Source organism: Bubalus bubalis, chromosome 11, assembly GCF_019923935.1.
Source record: "Bubalus bubalis isolate 160015118507 breed Murrah chromosome 11, NDDB_SH_1, whole genome shotgun sequence".
Classification (NCBI taxonomy): domain Eukaryota; kingdom Metazoa; phylum Chordata; class Mammalia; order Artiodactyla; family Bovidae; genus Bubalus; species Bubalus bubalis.
The window spans coordinates 20,113,779-20,136,831 of record NC_059167.1 but is presented as its reverse complement, the minus strand read 5'-3'; the positions used below and the strand labels follow the sequence as shown (position 1 = coordinate 20,136,831).

Sequence of the window (23,053 nt, the reverse complement as noted above, 5' to 3'; positions counted from 1 at the left end):
GGATTGACTGATATGGTACTTAAACAATGTTCAACTCTTTTGGTAATCTTCCATTAATGCAATGAATTTTTCAGATACTCCAATAAGTAATAGCAATAACAGTAGCTGATACTAATGAACATATTCACCAGGCTCTGTGTTAAGTACCTTAATATATTATCCCAACTTATGTCCCAGCCCCAGGAGAATGGTACCATTTTTATCCCCACTTTAAGGATGAGGAATCTGAGACACAGAGAGGTTAAGTAATAAGTCCAGGATCACACAGTTAATAAGTTCAAAGCATGTACTGGGAACCACTATACCATACTGTTCTTAAAAGCTTTAATTTTTAGTCTATTAGTACCACCAGAGATGTATTTTCATCAAGATTTTTAATTACAAAATTCAGAATTTTAAAAAATCTGAATCCTAATATGTAACAAAATGAAAATACTCAAGATTTTCTCACCTCCATACTTCCTAAACCTTAATGTGAAGTCATTGATCCAGATACAAAAGAGTGATAGGATAATTCATATAGAGGGGACAGCAGAGTAGAGAATGCGAACCTGTAATCCGCTAACTGTAGAGTGTATCCACATTCTAGTTGGAATCATTTGAGCATATGGGCTAGTTTTGTTAGACATTGTAGTTATACACTCTTATTTTAACTCTTTGTTTGAATATTTTAGCCATAATGTGTCTTGACTGAGTGGTAATTCCACTGCATTTTTTTTAAAGGGTCTTCCAAAAGTAAAATTGGTCCAGTTATTGAATTCCATTCTATGAACAAATTTTGATAGAATTTTCTTAATTAGGCAAGAATTTGAATTTTATTAAAATGACTTATAATGCAAAGTAACGGTTGCAAGGTATGATTCAGTCTTTTAACTCAGCTGATAGGAATATATTATTAGATGTTAGATGTAACTTTTCAAATCATTGCTCCTTTTGTCCATTCATCTTAAGCACAACTAATGTCTATTCCATATGTATACATTTGGAATATACGTTTCAAGTAGACTATGAGTATCCATATTTATAACATGTAAATTTGAGCACTTTGAAAATTTGAGCTTGGGGCTTCCTGGTGGCTCAGATGGTACAGAATCTGCCTGTAACATAGGAGACCCAGGTTCAATCTGCTGGTCACGAAGATCCTCTGGAGAAGGGAATGGCTACCCACTCCAGTACGCTTGCTTGGAAAATTCCATGGATAGAGGAGCCTAGTGATCTATAGTCCATGGAGTCGCAAAGAGATGGACACAACTGAGTGACTAACACTTTCAGAAGACTACTGATACATAAATTTAACTCTTTTGGGTGCTGTGTTCCAATAAATATTTTGAGCATTCTAACAAAGGAAGAGTAGAAAAATGACGATTAGATTCAATTTTACAAGTTCAAGGGAAACAACATTTAGACATTGGTAATACAAGGGATGAGATTTTGGGGCTTCCCAGTGGTGCTAATGGTAAAGAACCTGGCTGCAAATGCAGGAGACACAAAAGGCACAGGTTCAGTTCCCTGGATTGGGACAATCCCCTGGAAGAGGGCATGGCAACCAACTCCAGTACTCTTGCCTAGAGAATCCCATGGACAGAGGAGCCTGGTGGGCTACAGTCCATGGGGTCACAAAGAGTCACATATGACTAAAGCTACTTAGCATGCACACATACAGTAAAATCATATACTGAACATTCTAATTTCAACAGATTAAACAGATTATTTTGTGTAAAGGATGAACTTTTTTCCTTTTCACCCAAGGTTTTACTTAAATTAAAAAATGATTGCCCCAATTTTAGATATTTTATGGGATCCCTGGCACGTTTCATGCCTCTCTTAGGCTTTACAAAATATTAGACCACAGGTAGTGCTTGCTCTGTGATAAATGCTTTATGGTTACATCCACAGGACTTCCCTGATAGCTCAGTTGGTAAAGAATCTACCTGTAATGCTGGAGACCCCGGTTCGGTTCCTGGGTCAGAAAGATCCACTGGAAAAGGTATAGGCTACCCACTCCAGTATTTGTGGGCTTCCCTTGTGGCTCAGCTGGTAAAGAATCCATCTGCAGTATGGAAGACCTGGGTTTGATCCCTGGTTTGGGAAGACCCCCTGGAGAAGGGAAAGGCTACCCACTCGAGTATTCTGGCCTAGAGAATTGCATGAACTATCTAGTCCATGGGGTTGCAAAGAGTCAGACACGACTGAGCAGCTTAAGATGAAAGCACTACAATGAATTTACCTTAAAGGTGCATTTATTTAATTCACAAAACTGCCCATTATTCTGAAATGATGGGCTTCTTATTTTTGTTTTTGTTGTCCAGTCACTAATAAGTCATTCTGACTTTTTGCCATCTCCTGGACTGCAGCACGCCAGGCTTCCCTGTCCTTCACTGTCTCCCAGTTTGCTCAAACTCACGTCCATAAAGTCAGTGATGCCATCCAGCCATCTCATCCTCTGTCGACCCCTTCTCCTCCTGCCCTCATCTTGGGGGATATTAAACTGTTTATCCCTTCCTTCATAAATTATTGATGATCATATGTGTTAAATGTTTCCTATAATGCTTTCTCAGTGAAACTACAGTTTGGCAGTATAGATAAGTCTCCCCAATTTTATTTTGGAAATTTTACTAGGCAGTAGAATCTAGAAGCTTAAAACCTGCTATTCTGTGTGAGCAGCTCTATATCTGAACTAAGGGATACCACTACTTGGCCTCTCTTTCTGTTTATGTATTCATAGCATTTAAAGCCCAGGATTATACTGATAAAAGACAGAGGACACAGATACTTAGGGGCTTAGTCTGGGGAGTCGTATTTTTGGTAAGGAAATTTTATTAATGCCTTGGAATCCTTTTGAGAAATTGATTATTCTGGTGACTTTACAGATAACAGATTTTGAAAAAGGAATGCCTCTAGGTGCTTATAATGCATTTGAATCACTGCAGAATGTTGTTAGTTTCCATCTGTGTCATAATTTTTTGAAATTTCATGTTTTGTACATCCTTATATTTAAAGAGATTCATAGTTTGAATTGTGTGTTAGTTGCTCAGTCGTGTCCAACTCTTTGCGACCCCATGGACTGTAGCCGATGACTGAAGCAACTTAGTACAAAAAAACTGAACTCACTGAAAGGAGCCTCTATATCTCCCTTTAAATTTCATTTAAATAATTCCTTTAAAATCTTTTCTATTTTAATAGCTCACATAATTATTTTCAGATAAAGAAAACACTATTTGCTTGCTATATTGTAGCATTTTGCCTTTCAGATCTTTGGTACTTTTTTTTTCATTTACCATTTTTAAAAGCTAAAATGAACAGAAGAACAGATGTAAGTTATATCTATATGATATAAAAGACAGCATTTCACAAAAATATGAAAATTTGTTTCTCATTTGACCAGACTGATGTTGATGTGGGAGCTGAAGTTGACATTTTAACCCCCCAAGTTTTAGGAAATGATCATGCGCTTTGTGGCTTACCCACGCTTTCACGTTCACCTTCCTCACAACATCCTGGGCCTTTAATTGATGTCCATTTCCATTATCATCTAAAATAACCTGCCAATGATTGCACATTGTCATGAATTTAGAACAGCTTGTGACTTAGCAAATTTGAATTAACTCTGGGTTTAGTTTTCCCATCATGGTCCTGGATCTTCACTTATGAGATAATTGAGAGCATCTCTTATGATGAAAACACTTTAGATAAGTATATATGTTTACTTATTGCACTGTTCTAAGCTCTTTACCAGCATCATCTGCTTTAACCCACACGGCACCCCTGGATAGTGGGCTCTAGTTATTGGCCTTTTATACTTGAGAGGAGTGAGGCTTTCAGAAGCGGTACTGTTTTGCCTTAGGAGTCCTGAATGCTGGATATGCATTTGCATGGTACTAACTTTGGCTTTTAAGATTTGTAAGTTTTCATCTCTGGCTCAGATGGTAAAGAATCTGCCTGCCAAGTGGGAGACCTGGGTTCGATCCCTGGGTCAGAAAGATTCCCTGGAGAGGGGAATGGCAGTCAACCCCAGTATTCTTGCCTGAAGAATTCCATGAACAGAGGAGCCTGGCAAGCTATAGTCCATGGTGTTGCAGAGTCAGACATGACTGAGCTACTAACACTTTCACTTCTACTTTTTGCACTTATCAAATTATTTTGATCTTCCAAACTACACTGTGAAGTATTAGGAATTTCATTATATATTGCCGACTTTTTAATAATACAGGTAATTCAGTTACTTTTAGATTTGCCATATCAATGCTGTTTTTCTTCATTGGTCATTAAAAAACACCTTTATCTCACCTACTCCGTGCAATGGAGTGAAAAGATCATTCTGTCAGCAGTGAAAGTGACATTGAAAGTGAAAAGAAAGTGCAAGATCATTATTCCAGGCCCTGTTTCAAGGATCTCACATGCGTAGAGCACTTACTGCAATGCCAGGCACATGGTGAATACTGAATGATGATAAAATAATAACTCATTAGTAGCCTGTTTACATGCATTATCTCATTTCATCTTTATAAGCATCTTGCTGTTATAGATAGTATAATATATCGTGCTTACTTTTATAAGTAAAAAGCATAACTTTTCAAATCCAGTAAATGTTCAGTAACCATTCTTTGCAGAGTTTTATTAATAAATACTGTATGCTAGTAAAACAGTCTTTACCTATGAAGGAAACAAAGTCATAAATTGCTATAAAAATAAAAGGTGGGTTGAATATAATGAGTATAATAACAGAACTACTAACAACCAAGCCAGTGGGGCCTAGTCATGATTAATCAGATGGGTCAGGATGAAATGGACCTTTCATCAGTCCAGAAAACAAGCAGTGTGGTGGTCTAGACTCAGAACAATGAGAACAAAGCACAGCAGGCTAGGAGCTTGGGATGTGGGTATGGGACAGCGAGCAATCCCGCTGAGCAGGAGTGTCAGGCAGTTATAAAAATAGATATTTTTTTTATTGAGCAGTGACTAAGCCAGGAACTGTGAAGCAATTTACATGAATTATTTTAATTAATCCTTAGAATCCTTTGATGTAGATGCTATTATTTTCGCTTTGCTGACAAGAGTACTGAGGCACAAAGAGGGTGAAGGACCCCCCCAGATCACAGTTAGGATATGCTTAAATCCAAGCATTCAGACTCCAGAGTCTGCTTTCTTACCCAGTACACTCTACACCCCATCTTCCCATTCTCTCCCCTTGAGTAGGAGAAGAAACTGGAGGTATGGCTCCAGGTTTTATTGCTACTGGCTGCAGAGCCTAATATTAAGTATAACATGCAAAAGCCAAGATCAGAATAGAACTTAAAGTAAAATTTCCAGTCTGCAGTAGAGAAAATTGGAAGACCTGTTTTCATTAGGAAATGTCAAGTTTCATGTTCATAGTAGTGATTTTATCTAAATCAATATCTCCACTGTTTTTCTAGATACTTATTAAAAATATAAAGAATGAAAACATTTATTGGATTCTCTGTTCTTTAAAATGTTGCCCTTCAAATTATTGAAGTTAAAGGGGTAAAGTAATCATATCTAATTAGGTCTGCAATATACATCTCAAGAATAGATATAAGGAAAAAGCAATCTTTATTTGATAATGAATAGTGCTGTTCTTTTGATTTAGGGAATAAATGAAATTCTTTGCTGACTTAGCCTGTTCATTGCCCTGGTGCATTATTTTATTGATGATAAATGAGTTTGACCAGCCACTTTCCTCTTTGATTCAGGCATCTGGAGTTAAAAAATGAACCGCAGGGAAAACAACATTGTCTATGAATGAAGCTTTGGCAAAACAATTAACACTCCTGAAATTTTGATCTTCTTCTAGATTATGATATCAGTTAATACATGTGTAAAGTTCAGAAGGCCACCAGATTGGTTCCATATGTACATTATCAGGAAGAAGTATACATGACAGTCATCAGATCAGGGAAAGAAGCCCGTGGCATTGGTCTCTTTCTCTTGTCTGCGCACAAGTAATGATTACTCTGCATGGGCTCATCCATGCTATTTGCCTGGCTGAGGCTGGGGTGGGTGACTGAATGGAGTCCTTTCCAGAGGTAAGGTTTATGATTAATATGACTGAAAGCAGTAGTGTTTGGAAGACGTTTGGCTTAGTAGCACTGTAGTTTATAGTGAAGGATCTCAGCATGGCTAAGACCTGCAGTAAGGACTCTCTGGTTCACAATCCAAAAAGACCGAGGAACTGATTGTAGATATTTCAGTCTTCTTGGTTTTAAAATGAATTGTGCTTTAAATTCAGCTTTAAAATAAAAAGCTAGTTTCGCTATTAATAATACCTTCACATGGGCCAAAAATCAAAGTGTTTACATTGAAGGATCCCATTTCTACCCTGTTCCTAGCTCTCAGCTCTCTTCTCCCCTTTAGTCTCCACTTTTATTAGTCTCTTATGTATTCTGATGTTTCTTTATACAGATACACCAAAAATGCATATGTAGTCTTATTTCCCTTTTTCTTATACAAAATATAACATGCTATACACATTTCCATTTTCACTTAGTAATATATTTTGAAGCTCTTTCTATGTCAGTACACAGGAAGTTTTCCCATTGTTTTTATGGCTGCATAATACTGTTTAGTTGCTGTACCAAAGTTTATCTAACCAGTTTCTCTATTAATAGACATTGAGATGGATTCCAGTCTTACTGTTACAAACAATGCTGCAATGAAGAGCCTATTCCTATATAATTGAAATTCATCTTAATATCAAATTAATACAAGTACATAAATCATCAATTTAATAGCAGTATGAAGCTTTCTATTTTTGTGAGAACTTGTACAAAACATATTATTATAGAATATTTATATAGAATGTGTGTATTGAATATTTCCTTTATATGTGTATAGAATACAAAATGTGTGTCTAGAATATTTCCTTTACATTATGCCAAAGATAAAAATAGAATCTGTGCACATGTATATAAATAATTTTGACAGCATTTCAGACAGATTTTTTAAAAAATGATTTTCCTACCCAGTATCCATATGTCGTTTTTTAAAGCAGTTTGATTTTTGTTAGTAAATTCCAATGAGGATAAAGTTTCTAGCTAGCATTTTTTTCATTCCCAACACTGAATTTTTCTAGTCTCTTTGTCTTTCTTTTGGAGGACAGTACAGTGATAAATCTTTAGAAAGTAGTTAAAACAGTTATCATGTTTATGAAGAACAAACCAAAGTAAATGCTGTCAGTATGAATCATGAGGATTTGAAAAATGAGCAAGGTCTTCATATCTAATGGCAGAATAACTTGTCTCAGATCAGTCTACCCACTGCAAATAATCAGTGCTTTTAAAAAATAGATTTAGACTTTTGCTTCTAGAAGCATGGAATAGATGCATTTGCTAAGTACAGCCACTATATGTAAGCAAACGTGAAAGGTGAAAAGAAGGACACAGACCAGCTGGGGATCTTGGGATGAGAAAAGCCATAATGGCCACAAACAATAAAAACTGAAATAAGAGGAACTTCTTCAACTGGATTAAAAAACAAAATACACCTATAAGACCCCTGCAGCGTACATCATAGTTGATTAAAGACTTAATGGTCAAGACAAAGATGTATACAGCCACCATTGCTATTCAACTTGGTGCTAGAAGGTCTAGTCAGTACAGTAAGGCGAGAAGAGGAAGGCACGTAGATAAAGGAAAGGAAAAGGTGAATGTGTGCCTATGTCAGATAACGTGATCGTGTGTGTACAAAACCCCAGGAAATCTGCCGAAACTTGTTAGAACTGCAGGCTGTGTCCAGCATGGTTGTATGATTCAGCATCGACTCACAAACATCAGTTGGATCTCTTTTAATGAACATGGGGAAACAGAAAATAAAATACAGTACCATGTATCGTCCTTCAATAAAAAAAGAAACAGAGAAACCGAAAACAGCCCCACACAAATAGATCCAACTGATCTTTGACAAAGGTATAAAAATATTCAGTGGACGAAAGGCAGGCTTTTCAAACAAAGGTGCTGAAACAATTACATAGACAAAATAGTGAACTTGACCTACGTCACACATTATACAGAAATTTATTTAAATGAATCATAGGTTGAAATGTAGAACTTTAAAAATCTGTGACAAAAACATAGAAGAAAATCTGTGACCTAAGGGTTAGTGAAGAGTTCTTATATATCATATCAAAATCTTGGTCTAGAAAAGAAATAATTGAAAAATTTGGGTTTTAACAAAATTAAATCATTTTGCAGCACTTTTTTCCTGGGACATTTGCTGATTTGTAAGAGGCTTGGGGCTAAAGTGTGGCCAAAGTACAGATTAAAAGTTAGGTGGCTACTGTTTAGAGTTTTCATTGATTTCATGGGACCTGCAGAAATAAAAAACAGAGGTCAAGGATCACTGGAGAACTTGGATTTGCTTTTTAAAAAATCAGATTGAAATTCTAGAACTGGAGGGGGAAAAAAGAAAACCCCAGAAGTTAAAAATCTCAGCAAATGTTTTACAGAGCACATTAGATACAACAGAAGAGAAAAATGATGAATTGAAGTTACCGGAAAATGTTTAATTGAATAATGTAGACAAGAAAACATGAGAAATACAGAAAAGTGCCTAAAAGACATGTGGGCTATAGTGAACACATATGTGTAATGGAATTCCCAGAAAAGAGGAAGAGAAATTAAAGCAGTATTTGGAGACATATCGATGTCTGAAGAAATACCTCTAGAGAAGTTTCCAAAACTGATGAAACACACACAAGTTAAGACAGAGTCAAGAACTCTGCCTATGGTAAGCAGGGTAGATAGAAAGAAAGTCAGATATAGGTCCATTGTAGTAAAAATTGCTGAAATTAAAAGAAAAAGAGAACAATCTAAAAATAGCCAGAGGAAAAAGTACATTCAAAGAAGAATATAAGACAATTGGATTAAAATTAACCATTTCCTGAGCTGTAAAACATAAAAGGTAGAAGCCACATTTCTAAAAATGCTGAAAAAGAAGAATTCTCACTAGGAATTTTATCTAGCAAAAATACTCATTAAAAATGTAGACGAACAAATTTACAGTTGGAAAAAAATAGAACAGTGATTGTCTGAGGCAGTGATTGTCGCTTGATACAGGCATATACAGCAGTTGGGAACCAGGGGGCTTGGGGTGAAAGAAATGTTCTGTATTTTGATTGAGTGCGGGTTTGTTAGAAATCATTAAACCGTATGCCTCAAACAGATGCAGTTTACTGTCCAGAAATTATATGACTTGAAAATGGAGGAAGATTTCTATTTCCAGCCAAGATTAAAAGAGAAGAACTAGATTACTTTTCCATCCGAAACAACTTTTAAAAACTAGGCAAACCAATGAAACAGTCTTTTTTATGATGTTGGAGTCAGGCAACAAAGGACAATGGGAACCAAATGAACAGTGAAAACCACACCAGCTTTCAGCCTGAGTTCCCAGGCTGCACAGCCAGGAGGGGCCACCCAGTCGAAGCCCAGAGGTCTCCCTGAGTGAAGACTGAGATGTGAGTCCAGGGAGATAAGAATTTGCTGAGCTGGATACTGGTGCTTTACTCGCCCAGCCATGTCCGACATTTTGTGACCCCATGGACTGTAGCCCGCCAGGCTCCTCTGTCCATGGGGATTCTCCAGGCAAGAATACTGGAGTGGGTTGCCATGCCCTCCTCCAGGGGATCTTCCCGACCCAGGGATAAAACCCAGGTCTCCCACATTGCAGAGGGTTTCTTTACCATCTGAGCCACCAGAGTAAATGTGAGTATTTGAGCAAAGTATTTGCAGCCAGGGTAGGAACCACCCTAGGATTGAGCGAGGCAAATCCTCAGACCTCTGCCTAGCTGAGAACAGTGTCTGCTCTCAACAGGTAGCCTGGAAAACCTCATAGTTCCCATGGCATTGGGTAAAGTCTTAGAATGACTTTGCCTCAATAATGGGACAGGATTATTCTCAAATTAAACAGTACTCTGATAAGACCTATGCGTTTAAAAGGAAAAACTGAAAGGATCAGATTATTTCCAATTAACTGTCCCAGAGCAAAGCTCAAACACCCCTCAAGGGTTCATGGCCCACGCTTTGAGAACTGCTAGATGATGAGACACCTCTTAGTAAAAGTTTTAAATCCCCAGATTAAAGCAGACAATTTAAAAAGGTCTTGTAAGAAAGGAGGAAGTGGGGTTTTCTCACTATCTGTGCATCCCCAATGCTGCCTTCTGGTCTAACGTCAGGAAGAAGAGGTGAGAGTACAGAACTTCAGAGGTCCCTGAGAACTTGGTTATTCAAACCTGTTTCTATTGATGGAGGGCCCTGACTATATCATGCATCTTTCCAGGAACTCAGGGCTGTATGAGCCAGATTTTGCTGTACCTGCTTCTATGATTCTCTGTTAAAGTGCCTATTTTATGAGACGGAGAGCAATCCTGGATACTGTTGCTCCCAGCTGTGGGAGTCCATATCACTTTTGGTGGCTGTTGAAAGACACTTTCATCTCAAACAGAACCCTAGTCCTTTTGGATTGACCATAATCGCTTTTTACAATACAAACACTTGTTGAGAGTCCAAACACTTCCTTCAGTGCTCCATGTAAACCGTTGATATGGAGTTGATATGCAAGCATGGAACTGTAGAGCATGACTCCATGAATATCCGAAAGCAAAATCCTAAACAGTTGGATAAACCCAGCCTGTTTCCAAGATGGCTTCTGGCATCATCATAACTATTCTAATCGTTGCAGGAAAGTATTATCTATTCATAGATGTGTTTGTGTCTCAAAAAAAATCCTGTTTTATATAACATCATAACAATTCAAACCCTTGCCAAACCATAGCTCTGACTCCATTTCCAGTTGCTCTTTCTCTTGAAATGTTCCTTATTATACTTAGGCCCCAAATTAGGATAAAATTTTAACTTCGCATTAAAATTTATTGACATAAAGGTCAGAGTAGGATATACTGTGGAGAAGGCGATGGCACCCCACTCCAGTACTCTTGCCTGGAAAATCCCATGGATGGAGGAGCCTGGTAGGCTGCAGTCCATGGGGTCGCTAAGAGTCAGACACGACTGAGCGACTTCACTTTCACTTTCAGTTTCATGCGTTGGAGAAGGAAATGGCAACCCACTCCAGTGTTCTTGCCTGGAGAATCCCAGGGATGGGAGAGCCTGGTGGGCTGCCGTCTGTGGGGTCGCAGAGTCGGACACGACTGACGTGACTTAGCAGCCTCAGCAGCATACTTATGTAACTCCTCCTTTACAACTACTCGTGTTCTGGGCAGGGAACAAGGTTGCTAACTAAGGATTCCCAGAACCTGAGTTCAGAGAATGACACCTACCTTGATTTCATTGCAGCAGAAACCAAGGATACAGTCATAGTGTCCCCTTCAAGGATGGAGCACTGACATTCGGCACCATTTCAAACTGGAGGAAATTTGACATTCTAACAAATTTCCAAATCCTCTTAAAGGAGACTTCCTTTGACAACAAGCAAATACCAGTCTGTTCTGTCTGCGGGTGGAGTCTCCAGGATGTGAGAAACCCGCCTGAAGAAGACAGCACACTGTGTCACTGTGCTTGCCTTCTGCTCCTGCAGTGGTTTAGGGGAAGTTTCCTTGCTTATCTTCTCTCCCAAGTGAGCTCTTTTGTGTATATGAATAAGTGAGTCCTTTTGAATGTTGCACAGTGAAATCCTAGACCTTTATCTAAGAAGTTTAAAAAGCCACCCACAAATCCAGGGTCACTGAGATGCTTTCCACTGAACAAGGTGACTTTTGTTTTACATTGTTGCATGAGAAGGCTGATCTGGGAGGCACAGAGCCAAATAGCAAATAACTCCAAGCTCCTTCCTTTCTCCAGATTGCTTCCTTTCTTTGGTAGCTCTCCCTGCAGGGAGAGAGTAAGGAGCTGGCTGTGTTAAGGACTTCTTTTGTAACAGACATAGAGCCTACTGCTACTTTTTTATTTGTTGAGACCTAATAGGATACTCAGCTTAATTTGAAAGCCAAGATGAAGGCTCCACCTGTGGGAGTTCCCCTCAATTAGTCACATTCAGACCTTTGAAGGAGCCCAACTGCCAGTGGCATGTGGCAGGTTTTACTCTTATCTTCTTTTTTCTTTTTTTTTAAACAGTGGCATGTGGCAGGTTTTACTCTTATCTTCTTTTTTTTTTAAACTACATATGGCATACAAAAAAAATGAACTAAATCCTAAGAGTGTTTCTGTTAATAATTAAAATGAAGCAGCAATAATGCAAGGTTGTATGCTATTTTTAAAAAATTCCAACATCGGTAGACACAGTTACTTGAAAGTTTCAGATGTGGAACTTTGCCATGCACTCACTGGAGTAGGCAGAGGAGAGTTAATTCTGCACAATTACAGAACTCCTAAGCAGCTCTCCTGTCCACGGGTCATGTAAAAGCTGCTGAACCTTCCTTGTCATCTAGTTAGTGAGAAGAGGCTAAAGCAAGCAGGAGTTCCCTGATAACATTTTGTAGTTAACCAGCATTCTAAACCATTTGATTGAGAAAGTTGAAAAGAATTGTTTAGGTTCTCAGTCATTTGTGTAAAACAATAGGAGCAGATACGTTTCAAAATTCAGAAAGACCCAGATTTAGAAGGGTAATAAAAGGCATGCACTTAGAGCGAGTTCCAGCGATATCTGGGGCAGCACCCCACCATCAAACACAGTAATATTTCCAAAGATATGAATATTCACAGAAAGGAATAAATTAGAAGCATTCCCTGTCAGCTCATAGGAAGTTTTGCCGCCAAATATGTTTGCTTAAGTTTGGTTTATACCTTTCAACTGTGGAGTTGCAAATAAGGAGCTGTGGACATATGTTGGAGTGACAGAAATACAGCAAAACAAGCCTGATTCAATCCTTGTTATATTGAATAGAGCCAAATCACAGGGTTGACAGTTTATGATCTTGTGTGTCTCTTACTGTTCTCTTTTCTGAACTTCTCTTTGCTTATTGGTCATATGGGATAATATTTGCAGGCTTTTGTGAGGAAAGCTAATGTAATTTAATCACTAAACAGTGATTGGCAGATAATGGCTATTCAATAAATATTAGCTATTAAAATTTTGCCTGTCCCCCCTTTCCTTTTATGAGATAAAAATTTATTGATAACAGTTGTTGCAGTGCTAGTCTGTAAATAGGCTTTGCGAATATGGATTGCCCTGATTTCACTGGAGAATTAAATGTCTAAATTTTAATATAAAAATTAATTTCTTAAATGACTAATACAACTTTAAAATTTGTTTATAGGATGACAGAACCTTTCAATGATGAATAAATGTTTTGATGTTATATTTAAATTTCTTGAATGCTTTGTTTTAATTGTGATTTGCCATATGAGGCCCCTTTTAAATTTTCTATCTAGAGACTCATCGTTTAGAAAAATAATTTGAAAAGTACAGTGTTGATGATGCTCATGCCGTCACAAAGGTATAACCAAAGTTTATAACTTAGTGTATTGGAAAAATGGCCTTGGGAGATAAGTCTTTTCCAATTTTACCTCCCAAAATTTTAAAAGAACTTTAATGGGCTTTTAGTGCAAAACAGTTTAAAGTGTATTTTGTAAAAGAAATAAACCCACAGACATAGAAAAGAAACTTGGTTGTTTATTTACCAAAGTTTGTTTGGTAAACTTACGGTTACCAAAGAGGGAAGCAGAGGAGGGATAAATGTAGGAGTTTGGAATTAACATATGCAGAGTACCATATAAAATAGATAACCAGCGAGGACCTACTGTATAGCACAGTGAACTCAATGTTTTGTAATAACCTGTAGGGGAAAGGAACCTAAAAAGGAATGTGTGTGCATAATTGAATCACTTTGCTATACACATGAAACTAACACAGTGTTGTAAAACAAGGTTGTTTTTTCAAAGGCATCTTTTGTAAAGTAGACCTTTACTTTTAAATTCATAAGGCCTCCTTTTTTTAAAAGGGGAAGAACAAAAGCAGAAGGATTTCAAGAGAAGAAAGAGGTTAGCTCTTGATGGGCATATGCCCTACAGGACTTACTAGCATTTAAGTGGGCAGAGTGGATCTGCCTGTATTTATATGCATTGTATCACCTGCCTTCACAGCTGAACTATCAGCAGAAAGTAGGCATCATGTACTGCAAAGCTGGACAGAGCACGGAAGAAGAGATGTACAACAATGAATCAGCCGGCCCAGCCTTTGAGGAATTCCTCCAGCTATTGGGAGAACGCGTTCGGCTCAAAGGATTTGAGAAGTATCGTGCGCAGCTGGACACCAAAAGTAAGAAATACTTATACCCTCCTACCAGGCTTGTTGTCCTCCTGCTGTGTTGATGTTCGCCTGCTAAGTTACCCGTAAAACAACACTGCCACTAAGTGTAGAATACTGCTGGTGATGGGGGAGAGGAAGCCAGTCTCGGAGGATGTGGCTTTAAGACAATTGAAGACCATGATCAAAGCATTTAGGATTGGAGTGTGAAAAAAAGTAGTGTTATCAGAAGTGTGGAAGGTAGGAAGCAGTGGATGGAGATGGTACAGAATTCCTCCTGGATAGTGTTACATAAGCTTCACTGTATTTAGCTGAACGTTAGAGTGACTAAAAACTCCTGCAGCTTACCAACCGTCTGATCGTAAGCCCCAGAAGTCTTGACTTTCATTAACTCATTTCATAATCCTTGTCCATTTCGTGTAGTCAGCCATTGTAGGGTTTTCTTAATTACTTTCATATTTTACTGTCTTGAGATATTTTTGTTCATTTTCTGTTTTTACTGTTCATAGTCTAACTTAATCTCCAAGCGAACAGGCTTCTTAGCGTTGGTATTACTTTGGTTCATGAAATGTGTTGATTAAAATCACACTAGTGCAGCAGCTCATGAACATAGAGGTTTGTCCATTCCCTTTTCCCAGGTGGTTCATAAAAGAGTTAGGTTCTCAAGTATCTAGAGTGTGTTGACTTCTGCTGTGTGTCTGTGTGGAAGCAAATTTTAAATTTTATCTCAATATCCATCCATAGACACCTGTGACCTGTTTTTCTTTGAGAGGGTCTTTGGATTAGCACATCTGTATTGCAGTCTATAGTAATCACTCTGATTTTCTGTACAGGAAATTAAATAAGGAGTCGAGTCATGAAAACAGAAAAGCATTCATAAACTCCACTGCAGGGAAGAATTTCCTGTTGCCATGGTTTTGCTGTTGCCAACTTGGAAACGACATGCAAGAGAGCCTATGAAAAACCATAAATAGCCTAGACTCTTAAATATTATTTTAACGTTCCATACTCTGCTTGCGACTGCAGAAAATATTAAATCTCAGTATGCCCTTAAATTCTTTTCTCAACGTATTCTGACATTTACTCTGTAGTTCATTCACATTGTCCCAGTTTGTTGTGGTATGTAAATTATAATGACCACAAAGAGCTATTAAAAGGGTCTGGGAAGAAAATGTAATAAGAGCCTTGATTCTATCAATGAATGGTCAGAATCGGAGTTGGTAAGATTATGTATCATTTCCTGGTCCTTCACTATCTCATTATGATTTTGCTCAAACTCATGTCCATTGAGTCCATTTATTATTTGTGTATTTACACGTTCCTAGCCATCTCTTGATGAAAGGACGATATGAGAAATGTAGATAGCAGGGCCATTCCTAAGCAATGTGGCATCATGTAAGGCAGTGGAATAAACAAAATAAGCACTTTGCACATTTTGCCCCAATATCCCAATAACTGCAAAGACCTTGATTAGCAAACTGCCTCTGGTGGCGCATTTTACAGTTACGCAATATATTAGTCAAGGACAGGTGCCTTCTCACTGAGCTGCTCTCCTTTATGGCTCCTTGTAGCCTTTTGAGGCGCAGCTCCTGAAAAGGAGGGTTCACAGGTACCTCTTCACTGAGCAACTCTCCTTTATGGCTCCTTGTAACCTTCTGAGGCATAGCTCCTGAAAAGGAGGCTTCTCAGGTTCCTTTTCTGTCCTTTCAGAGGGTCATTTCCTAAAGTCGTTGAAAAGTAGGAAAGTGTTTCCCCTCTAAAGCTTGAAGAAGACAGTATGCATATTTATATTTCTCTCTCTTACTCCCAGCTGAGGACTATTAGCGTCATCACTTAAAGGGGTAGTAAACAATAATAGACCAAAGGACATAGGGGTCAAGCAGCCCCTGCACACCCCAGCAGCCTTCTACTGGCCATGACACACCCAGCGATGAGACTGTTTGGTGTGCTGTGAGATGATCTCACCACATCTTACCTAATCTTAAGTTGTGTTAAACTCTTTCAGTATAATGCTTAAAAAGAGAAAACGCTTTCCAGAACGTGCGTTCCTGAAGGATCGCTCCCTCTCTGTGTGACAGCGTAGCTGCCACTTGGGTCTGTGGATCTGTAGTCTTAATCACGTTCAAACATTATTTGCCAAGCTCATTTTATTTTTCTGCACCTCATCTTTTGAATCTCCAATTAGACATATTAAGTCACTTACCGGTTGTGATTTAATTTGTAACATTTCCCCCTTCCCTGCCCCCTGTGCTTATATTTGGGAAATTCCTGTTAATATTTTCAAGTTCACTGTGTTTTCTTTTCTTCCACTGTCTCTTAATCTGCTGTTAGTCAATCTAGTGAAATTTTTATTTCAGATACTGTGATTTTCAAGTCCAGAAGTTGCATTTGGGTTTTCTCTTTTTTTCTTTTCTTTTCTTCGTCCCTCTCCCACCCGTTCCCCTCCCTCCCCCACCGCTTTTTTTTTTTTTTTTGAGTAATCTTATATTTTCCATATTCTTCTCATTAGGTTCATGTCCTTTAAAGCCTTGAATGTATTTATAATAGCTGTTTCAAACTATTTGCATGCTAGTTCCATCATCTCTGTCATTTGGGGTCTCCTTTTAACAGAGTTTCTCATGCTTTTTAGTTACATTTTATTTCTTCATATGTCTGGTTATTTTTGATTGGATACTGGACATTGTGAATGTTTCATCATTGAGGATCTGGATTTTGTCCTCTTCTTTAAACAGTGTTGTTTTATTATTGGTAGGCAATTTAGTTAGTTACAGAACAGTTTGATCTTTATGAATTTGTTTTTATGCTTTTTTAAAGCATAGTTTAAAAAAAAAAGAGTAGTTTTTGTTGTTGTTCAGTCACTAAGTTGTGTCTGACTCTTGACAACACACCAGGCTTCCTGGTCCTTCACTATCTCCTGGAGTTTGCTCAAACTCACATTCATTGAGTAAGATATGTCCTCCAACCATCTCATCCTCTACCACCCCCTTCTCCTTTTGTCGTCATCTTTCTTGGCATCAGGGTCTTTTCCAGTCAGTCAGCTCTTCACATCAGGTGAGAGGTGAATATTCAGGCTCTTTAGTTCCTCTTCACTTTCTGCCATTAGAGTGTATCACGTGCATATCTGAGATTGTTGATATTTCTCCCAGCAGTCTTGACTCCAGTTCGTGAGTAGTGTATACTCTTTGGCTAATTTACTGCTCTTACTAAGGCATGACTTTTCTTGCATCTGAATACCAGCATATTCAGCCAAGTATCTCTACTATGGCTAGTCAGAACTTCAGTGTCTTCCAGCCCTGTGTGAACTGTGAGAATTTTTTGGCTGACAATTCTCTGGTAGTTATTTCCCCAATAGTTTCTCTTTTCTTTCTTTTTTTGAAATTGAGGTATAATTAACATACAACATTATATTAGTTTCGGGTGTACATAATGACCCAAGTGTTTTTGTATATTCCAAAATGGTCATCATAATAAGTCTAGTTATGTATCACCATACCTATTTTTTTTTTCTTGTGATGAAAACTTTTAAGATCTACTCTCTTAGCAACTTTCAGCTATTCTGTATAGTGTTATTAACTACAGCCAGCATGATGCACCCTGATGTTTTTTCTTTCCCTGGCTTTTGGAACCGCGCTCTATGCTTGTGCAGCTTAATATTCAGTCCAAGACTCAAGGGGACCCCTGTGCAGATATCTGAGCCTCTTTCACTGTGTAGTTTCCTCCTCTTCAGTATTGTGCCCAGCAAATATCAGCCACAACTCAGCCTTCCAACCCTCCAGCATGCTTTGGCTTCTCTCTTCAAATCCCTACTCTGTGTGATTGTTTTGAAAGTACCTTCCGGTAGAAAGCTGGGTAGGATCATAAGGCTCATCTCCTTTGATACTTCTTCCTCCAAGATCACTATCCAGTGCTGCCTATTGTAAGATGTCTTGAGGGGAAAAAAGTTGTTTCAGATATTTTGTTTATTTTTCTATTTATTTACAATAGGAGAGCAGGTCCTATACCAAGTGCTGTCATGGCCAGAAGCAAAAGTCCTAGATACTTTCTGTATGTCATCTCATTGCATCTCCACAAACTCTGCTAGATGCCAGTCATCCCCATTTTACGGACTAGGCTTCTTTAGATTAACTAGGGTGCCCAAGGTTAAGTATTAAGGGGGGAGACCATATCCTAGTGTTATGGTTAATGATGTATTCAGAGAAAGCATAAATGTAGAATTAAGTACAGTGAAGCCCAGAGCTGTGCTTTGCGGCTGTGTTATCCCCTCTCTTGAGCCCTTGGGCTAAAATTACTCAAGCGATCCAATGAGGTAGCTCCACTTGTCACTATTCAGATTTTAGTGCTTTGGAGAAAGAAAGAGGTTTAGGAAAGGAAGGTTTGGTGAAACTGTTGAACCATTTCTTCTTCTTCCCAATTTTTTGTACAAAGTCCCAATTTCCCATTTCATAACTAAGGACTTCCAGCAAACAAGCTACAGTTGTGTCAGGGGTTGGAACAGTTCTGCAGTGAAAAATCTTTCCAGAGTGAATTTTTTTCTCCTTTTTTGTTTCCTTATTTGGATGGCATAACCTCTAGATAATTGCCATCCCCTCCCACTACAGTAAGTACAAAAATAAGCTTCCCACCAAGCAGTTTGTTATTTGAAAGCTGGAGACCACCCTCATTTTAAGTTGTGTGTGTGGATTATTATTTGGGAAATTATTTCCTGAATAAGGTGCGTTTGTCAAGTCAGCATGCAGGAGACTTAGAAGCTCTTGAAAAGCATTCCTTCAGAGCTCTGCTTTCATTCATTTGCCACAGTTTTAGAGAATGCATGTTGCTTCCCCCATTTTTCAGCAGTGTTATAATGATTACTGAGTTTCAGGGTCTTAGATACATGTAAGACTTTTCATAAAGAAAATAAATCCTGTATTTCGGATATTTAACCTTTGATAAATAAAAGAATAAAGCTAGCATTATTTAAATGCTTTGCACATTTAAAGGACCGTGTGGAGTTGTAGAGACTGATGAATGAAGAAAAGTTTTTTCACCTCCTTAACTTTGAACTGTGTTATAGTATCAGGTTTTTCTCTTGAGTGTTACTGAGATGCAGTTGGCCAAGAAATTGAAATGCTCTGTTTAAGGCAGCTATACTTTTTATTTCAACTGCACAAAATTCTAAATTCCAATCACCGTGTTTCTTAAGCATCTTTTATGGGCTACTATCATAGACATTTGGAGAAGGCAATGGCACCCCACTCCAGTACTCTTGCCTGGAAAATCCCATGGATGGCGGAGCCTGGTAGGCTGCAGTCCATGGGGTCGCTAAGAGTTGGACATGACTGAGCGACTTCCCTTTCACTTTTCACTTTCATTTATTGGAGAAGGAAATGGCAACCCACTCCAGTACTCTTGCCTGGAGAATCCCAGGGTCGGGGGAGCCTGGTGGGCTTCCATCTATGGGGTCGCATAGAGTCGGACACGACTGAAACGACTTAGCAGTAGCATCATAGACATTGCTTCACTCAATCCTCACAACAGTGAGAATGTTGAGGGGCAGAGTAAAGTGACTTGTCTCTGCTTATTTAGCAAATGATGCTGGCTGCTGCTGCTACTGCTAAGTCGCTTCAGTCGTGTCCGACTCTGTGCGACCCCATAGACGACAGCCCACCAGACTTCCCCCTTCCCTGGGATTCTCCAGGCAAGAACACTGGAGTGGGTTGCCATTTCCTTCTCCAATGCATGAAAGTGAAAAGTGAAAGTGAAGTCGCCCAGTCATGCCCGACTCTTAGCGACCCCATGGACTGCAGCCTACCAGGCTCCTCTGTCCATGGATTTTTCCAGGAAAGAGTACTGGAGTGGGGTGCCATTGCCTTCTCGAATGATGCTGGAGGCGTTGGAATTCAGATCGTCTTACTTCCAAGTTGGAATCCAGATAATTGCAGGTATTTTGCAAAGTGCTCTGTGTGTAGAAAACAGACTGATTCCTTAAGTACGCACCCCACATCATTGCTTATCCTTTTCTCACAGGGTGTTAGTGGTTTTAAGAAGCCTTCGGTTCCAGGCATGTACACACGCACTTTCCTTGAACTGACACAGTGTGAATTCTCCTGTCATGGCAAAGGGTGGTATTACAGACTATTCCCATCCTCAGTGAAGCCACCTCCTGATGATGGTTAAAGATGCACTGAAGAAAATCCAAGTAAATATGGTAGATGCCAGAGCAGATGGCAGTCTTGCTTTTCCAAATACTTCGTTAGTGAGTAGATGCAGTAGTACTGAAGGGCAGATGCATGTCTCATCTTAAATGCATGCCAGTGTTCCAGGTGTCAACACTTGTTCCCGACTGTGCTCCTTCCAAGCATTGACCTCTGCATCCGCAAACCCTGAGACAAGCTTGCGTACTAGGGAGAGCTGGAGTCTTTAAACGGATGGTCCTTAGCAGCCAGCTGATGATTATTCTATTGGTATTTCAAACTATGGATGATAATCCGTCCCACTGCCTGTCTGGGATTTCGTCTTGTGCATTTTATGTGTTCTACAGTGGTGAGGACCTTCACAAACTGAGCTTAAGCTTTCTTCATTTTGTTGACTTTCTTAGCCTGCCTGCATTTAGTTCATGAGATTGATTTTCTCCTTGTAATCATAAATATTTTAAAACTAGGAACTTGCACAAAATCAAATTCCTTAGGCTTGTTTTCCTTTATCTAGCTTTTCTCAACTCAAACAAATCTGTTGGTGACCAGGAAGTGATTATGTAAAAGTCGAATTACTTTTTCCTGATTCAGATTTGTACACATCCACCTTTATCATCCAAGTTTTATCCCCCTTAAAGCAAAAGACTTTCACCAAGAGAAGTCAAGAATGAATATGACATTAACCATATCTGAAACTGCTTCTACAAACTTATTAACTTATACATACCATCTTTAAATAGAAGTGCCTATTGTAGGATACTCTCACTTATCTACACCTTTTCAAAGCAGCTGAAAGGAATATTCTTATCATTCCTCAATTACTCAGGGCCTTCTTATCATCTAGTTTGAATATTAGAAATTTTACTTTCTATGACTTAGTGTAGAGGGCTGACCTTATTAGCGGATACACACCACCCACTGGTAGTATAATTTGGAGGCAAATCACGTGATTATCAAGATGACCTATAAGATGCCTGAATTTATTTTTTAACTTTTAAAGCTCCATACACATATGAAGTAGCATTATCTTCTTTTTTATCCCTCGTCTATAAGCATATTTTCCCTTTAGAAATTACTCAGTACATATTCTTTTCAACCAGAGGAAAAAAGATTTTTGTCGCAATGATCATCTTCTGTGATTTTCTTTCCTTTTCATTCTGTTTAATTCTGATGCCTTATTCTTCAGAGAATATAACAAACCTTCATTTTCCATTTTATACAATAAAGTTTAGTAGTGCTGTTGTGTACATAGTAATTTCAGGATTTTGGAATTCCTTTCTTCTCAGAGAAGAAAATTTCATTGTTTTGACCCCAGTTTCATCACTAACAGTTTTGAAACGGCTTCCAAACTGTTTAAAATTATCAGCAAGGCTGGCATTTTCAAAGGTCCCCAGAAGAAGACTGGTCATGTAGCATCTGTTGTATAAAATGCAGCAAGTGTAGGAGAGAGAGAAAGGACAGTAAATATAAAACAAATTATCTTCAGGGTCATCTTCACTCTTCTTTCTGACAGTAATGCCTTTAGAATTAGACATATAAAACAAAATGTAATAAAAAATCTTTTTTAGTTCATTATTTCTGCTTAAAATTGACTTGAGACACACATAAGTACTCATCAGGTTGACACATTGACTTTAAAGTTGTAAAATGTGCCTATCAGCTCTGGAGCTATTTATATCAAGAGTCTTTAACAATGGATACCTTCTTCTTAAGACCTGTCTTAAGTTGGTCAGTGATTTATTGTAGTGAATTTGTAGTTTTTTGTGGTAGTGATCATTAACATTTACAAGATATATTTCTTGGGGAGTTACGTTTTGGTGTGTATTTTTGCAGTTTTTCAAAAGTAGTCCTTGCTTTATTCTACATTGATCTTGATTTTAAAACTGTTGGCATTTTATGCCCTCTTCAAAATTAAAATCCTCTAAGAAGCTCAAGGTTGAAACTCAGGGCTCTAGAATATCTTAGCAAATCTCTGCAAACTGCTGTTATGGTCTATTCTTGGAACAGTGCCTAAGGGCGGTACAGCTACTGCGTTAAAGTCCCCTAAGGGTATTTATTAAAATAGATCATCTGCCCAGCCCCACACCTACAGAGCAGTGTTTCTGGGCATGGGGGATGGGAAGCTGCCTTTTAAGCAGCACCCCAGGTGACTCCAGGTACACTCCAGTTTGAGAAGTGCTGCTTTATGGTACATGCCAGAGGCTTTGACTTGCTGCATCATTCTCTAAAATGCTCCTCAACAATGTGGTTGATGGAGGATTGAGTTTCCCCAGAATGAATGCACTTCCGTTCATTTTGCCTGTAAGTCCAGGTCCTTTAAGGCTAAAGAGACTTCCCTTCAACTGGACAGTTAATAATTCTCTTTGGTTTCCAAGTGTTTACAGATGCATTGATTTGACAACAGTCAAGGAGGTCAAGGTTGTTGTTTGTGTTTTTTTTTTTTCATAAGGAAAGTGAGCGCAGACACACGCAGTCTTAAACTATTAGACCTCGCTATAATACCTTTGTTACTCAGTGTTAGAATCTTGTTAAGTTTCCATCTATTTGTTAAGAGCAAAACAATGGTTCTCCTGCTTGAGTCAAAAGTATTGGAAAAGAGGTCCTGAACTTGAAGTTTGTGGGCAGAATTCAGGGGTCTGTGAACTCGGGTGAGAAATAATTTTACATTT

General features: G+C 38.5%; 1 protein-coding gene across 10 annotated transcripts in view; it reads left to right on the top strand.

Annotated features, from left to right (window-relative positions):
- SIPA1L1 (signal induced proliferation associated 1 like 1) overlaps nt 1–23,053 on the top strand; it is a 510,536-nt gene that overhangs the window by 400,867 nt on the left and 86,616 nt on the right. For all 10 annotated transcript variants that reach the window (XM_044924786.2, XM_044924785.2, XM_044924792.2 and 7 more), the window contains one exon: nt 14,049–14,223. In XM_044924786.2, the coding sequence (XP_044780721.2) occupies nt 14,049–14,223 (175 nt within the window). The remainder of the gene's footprint in view (nt 1–14,048; nt 14,224–23,053) is intronic.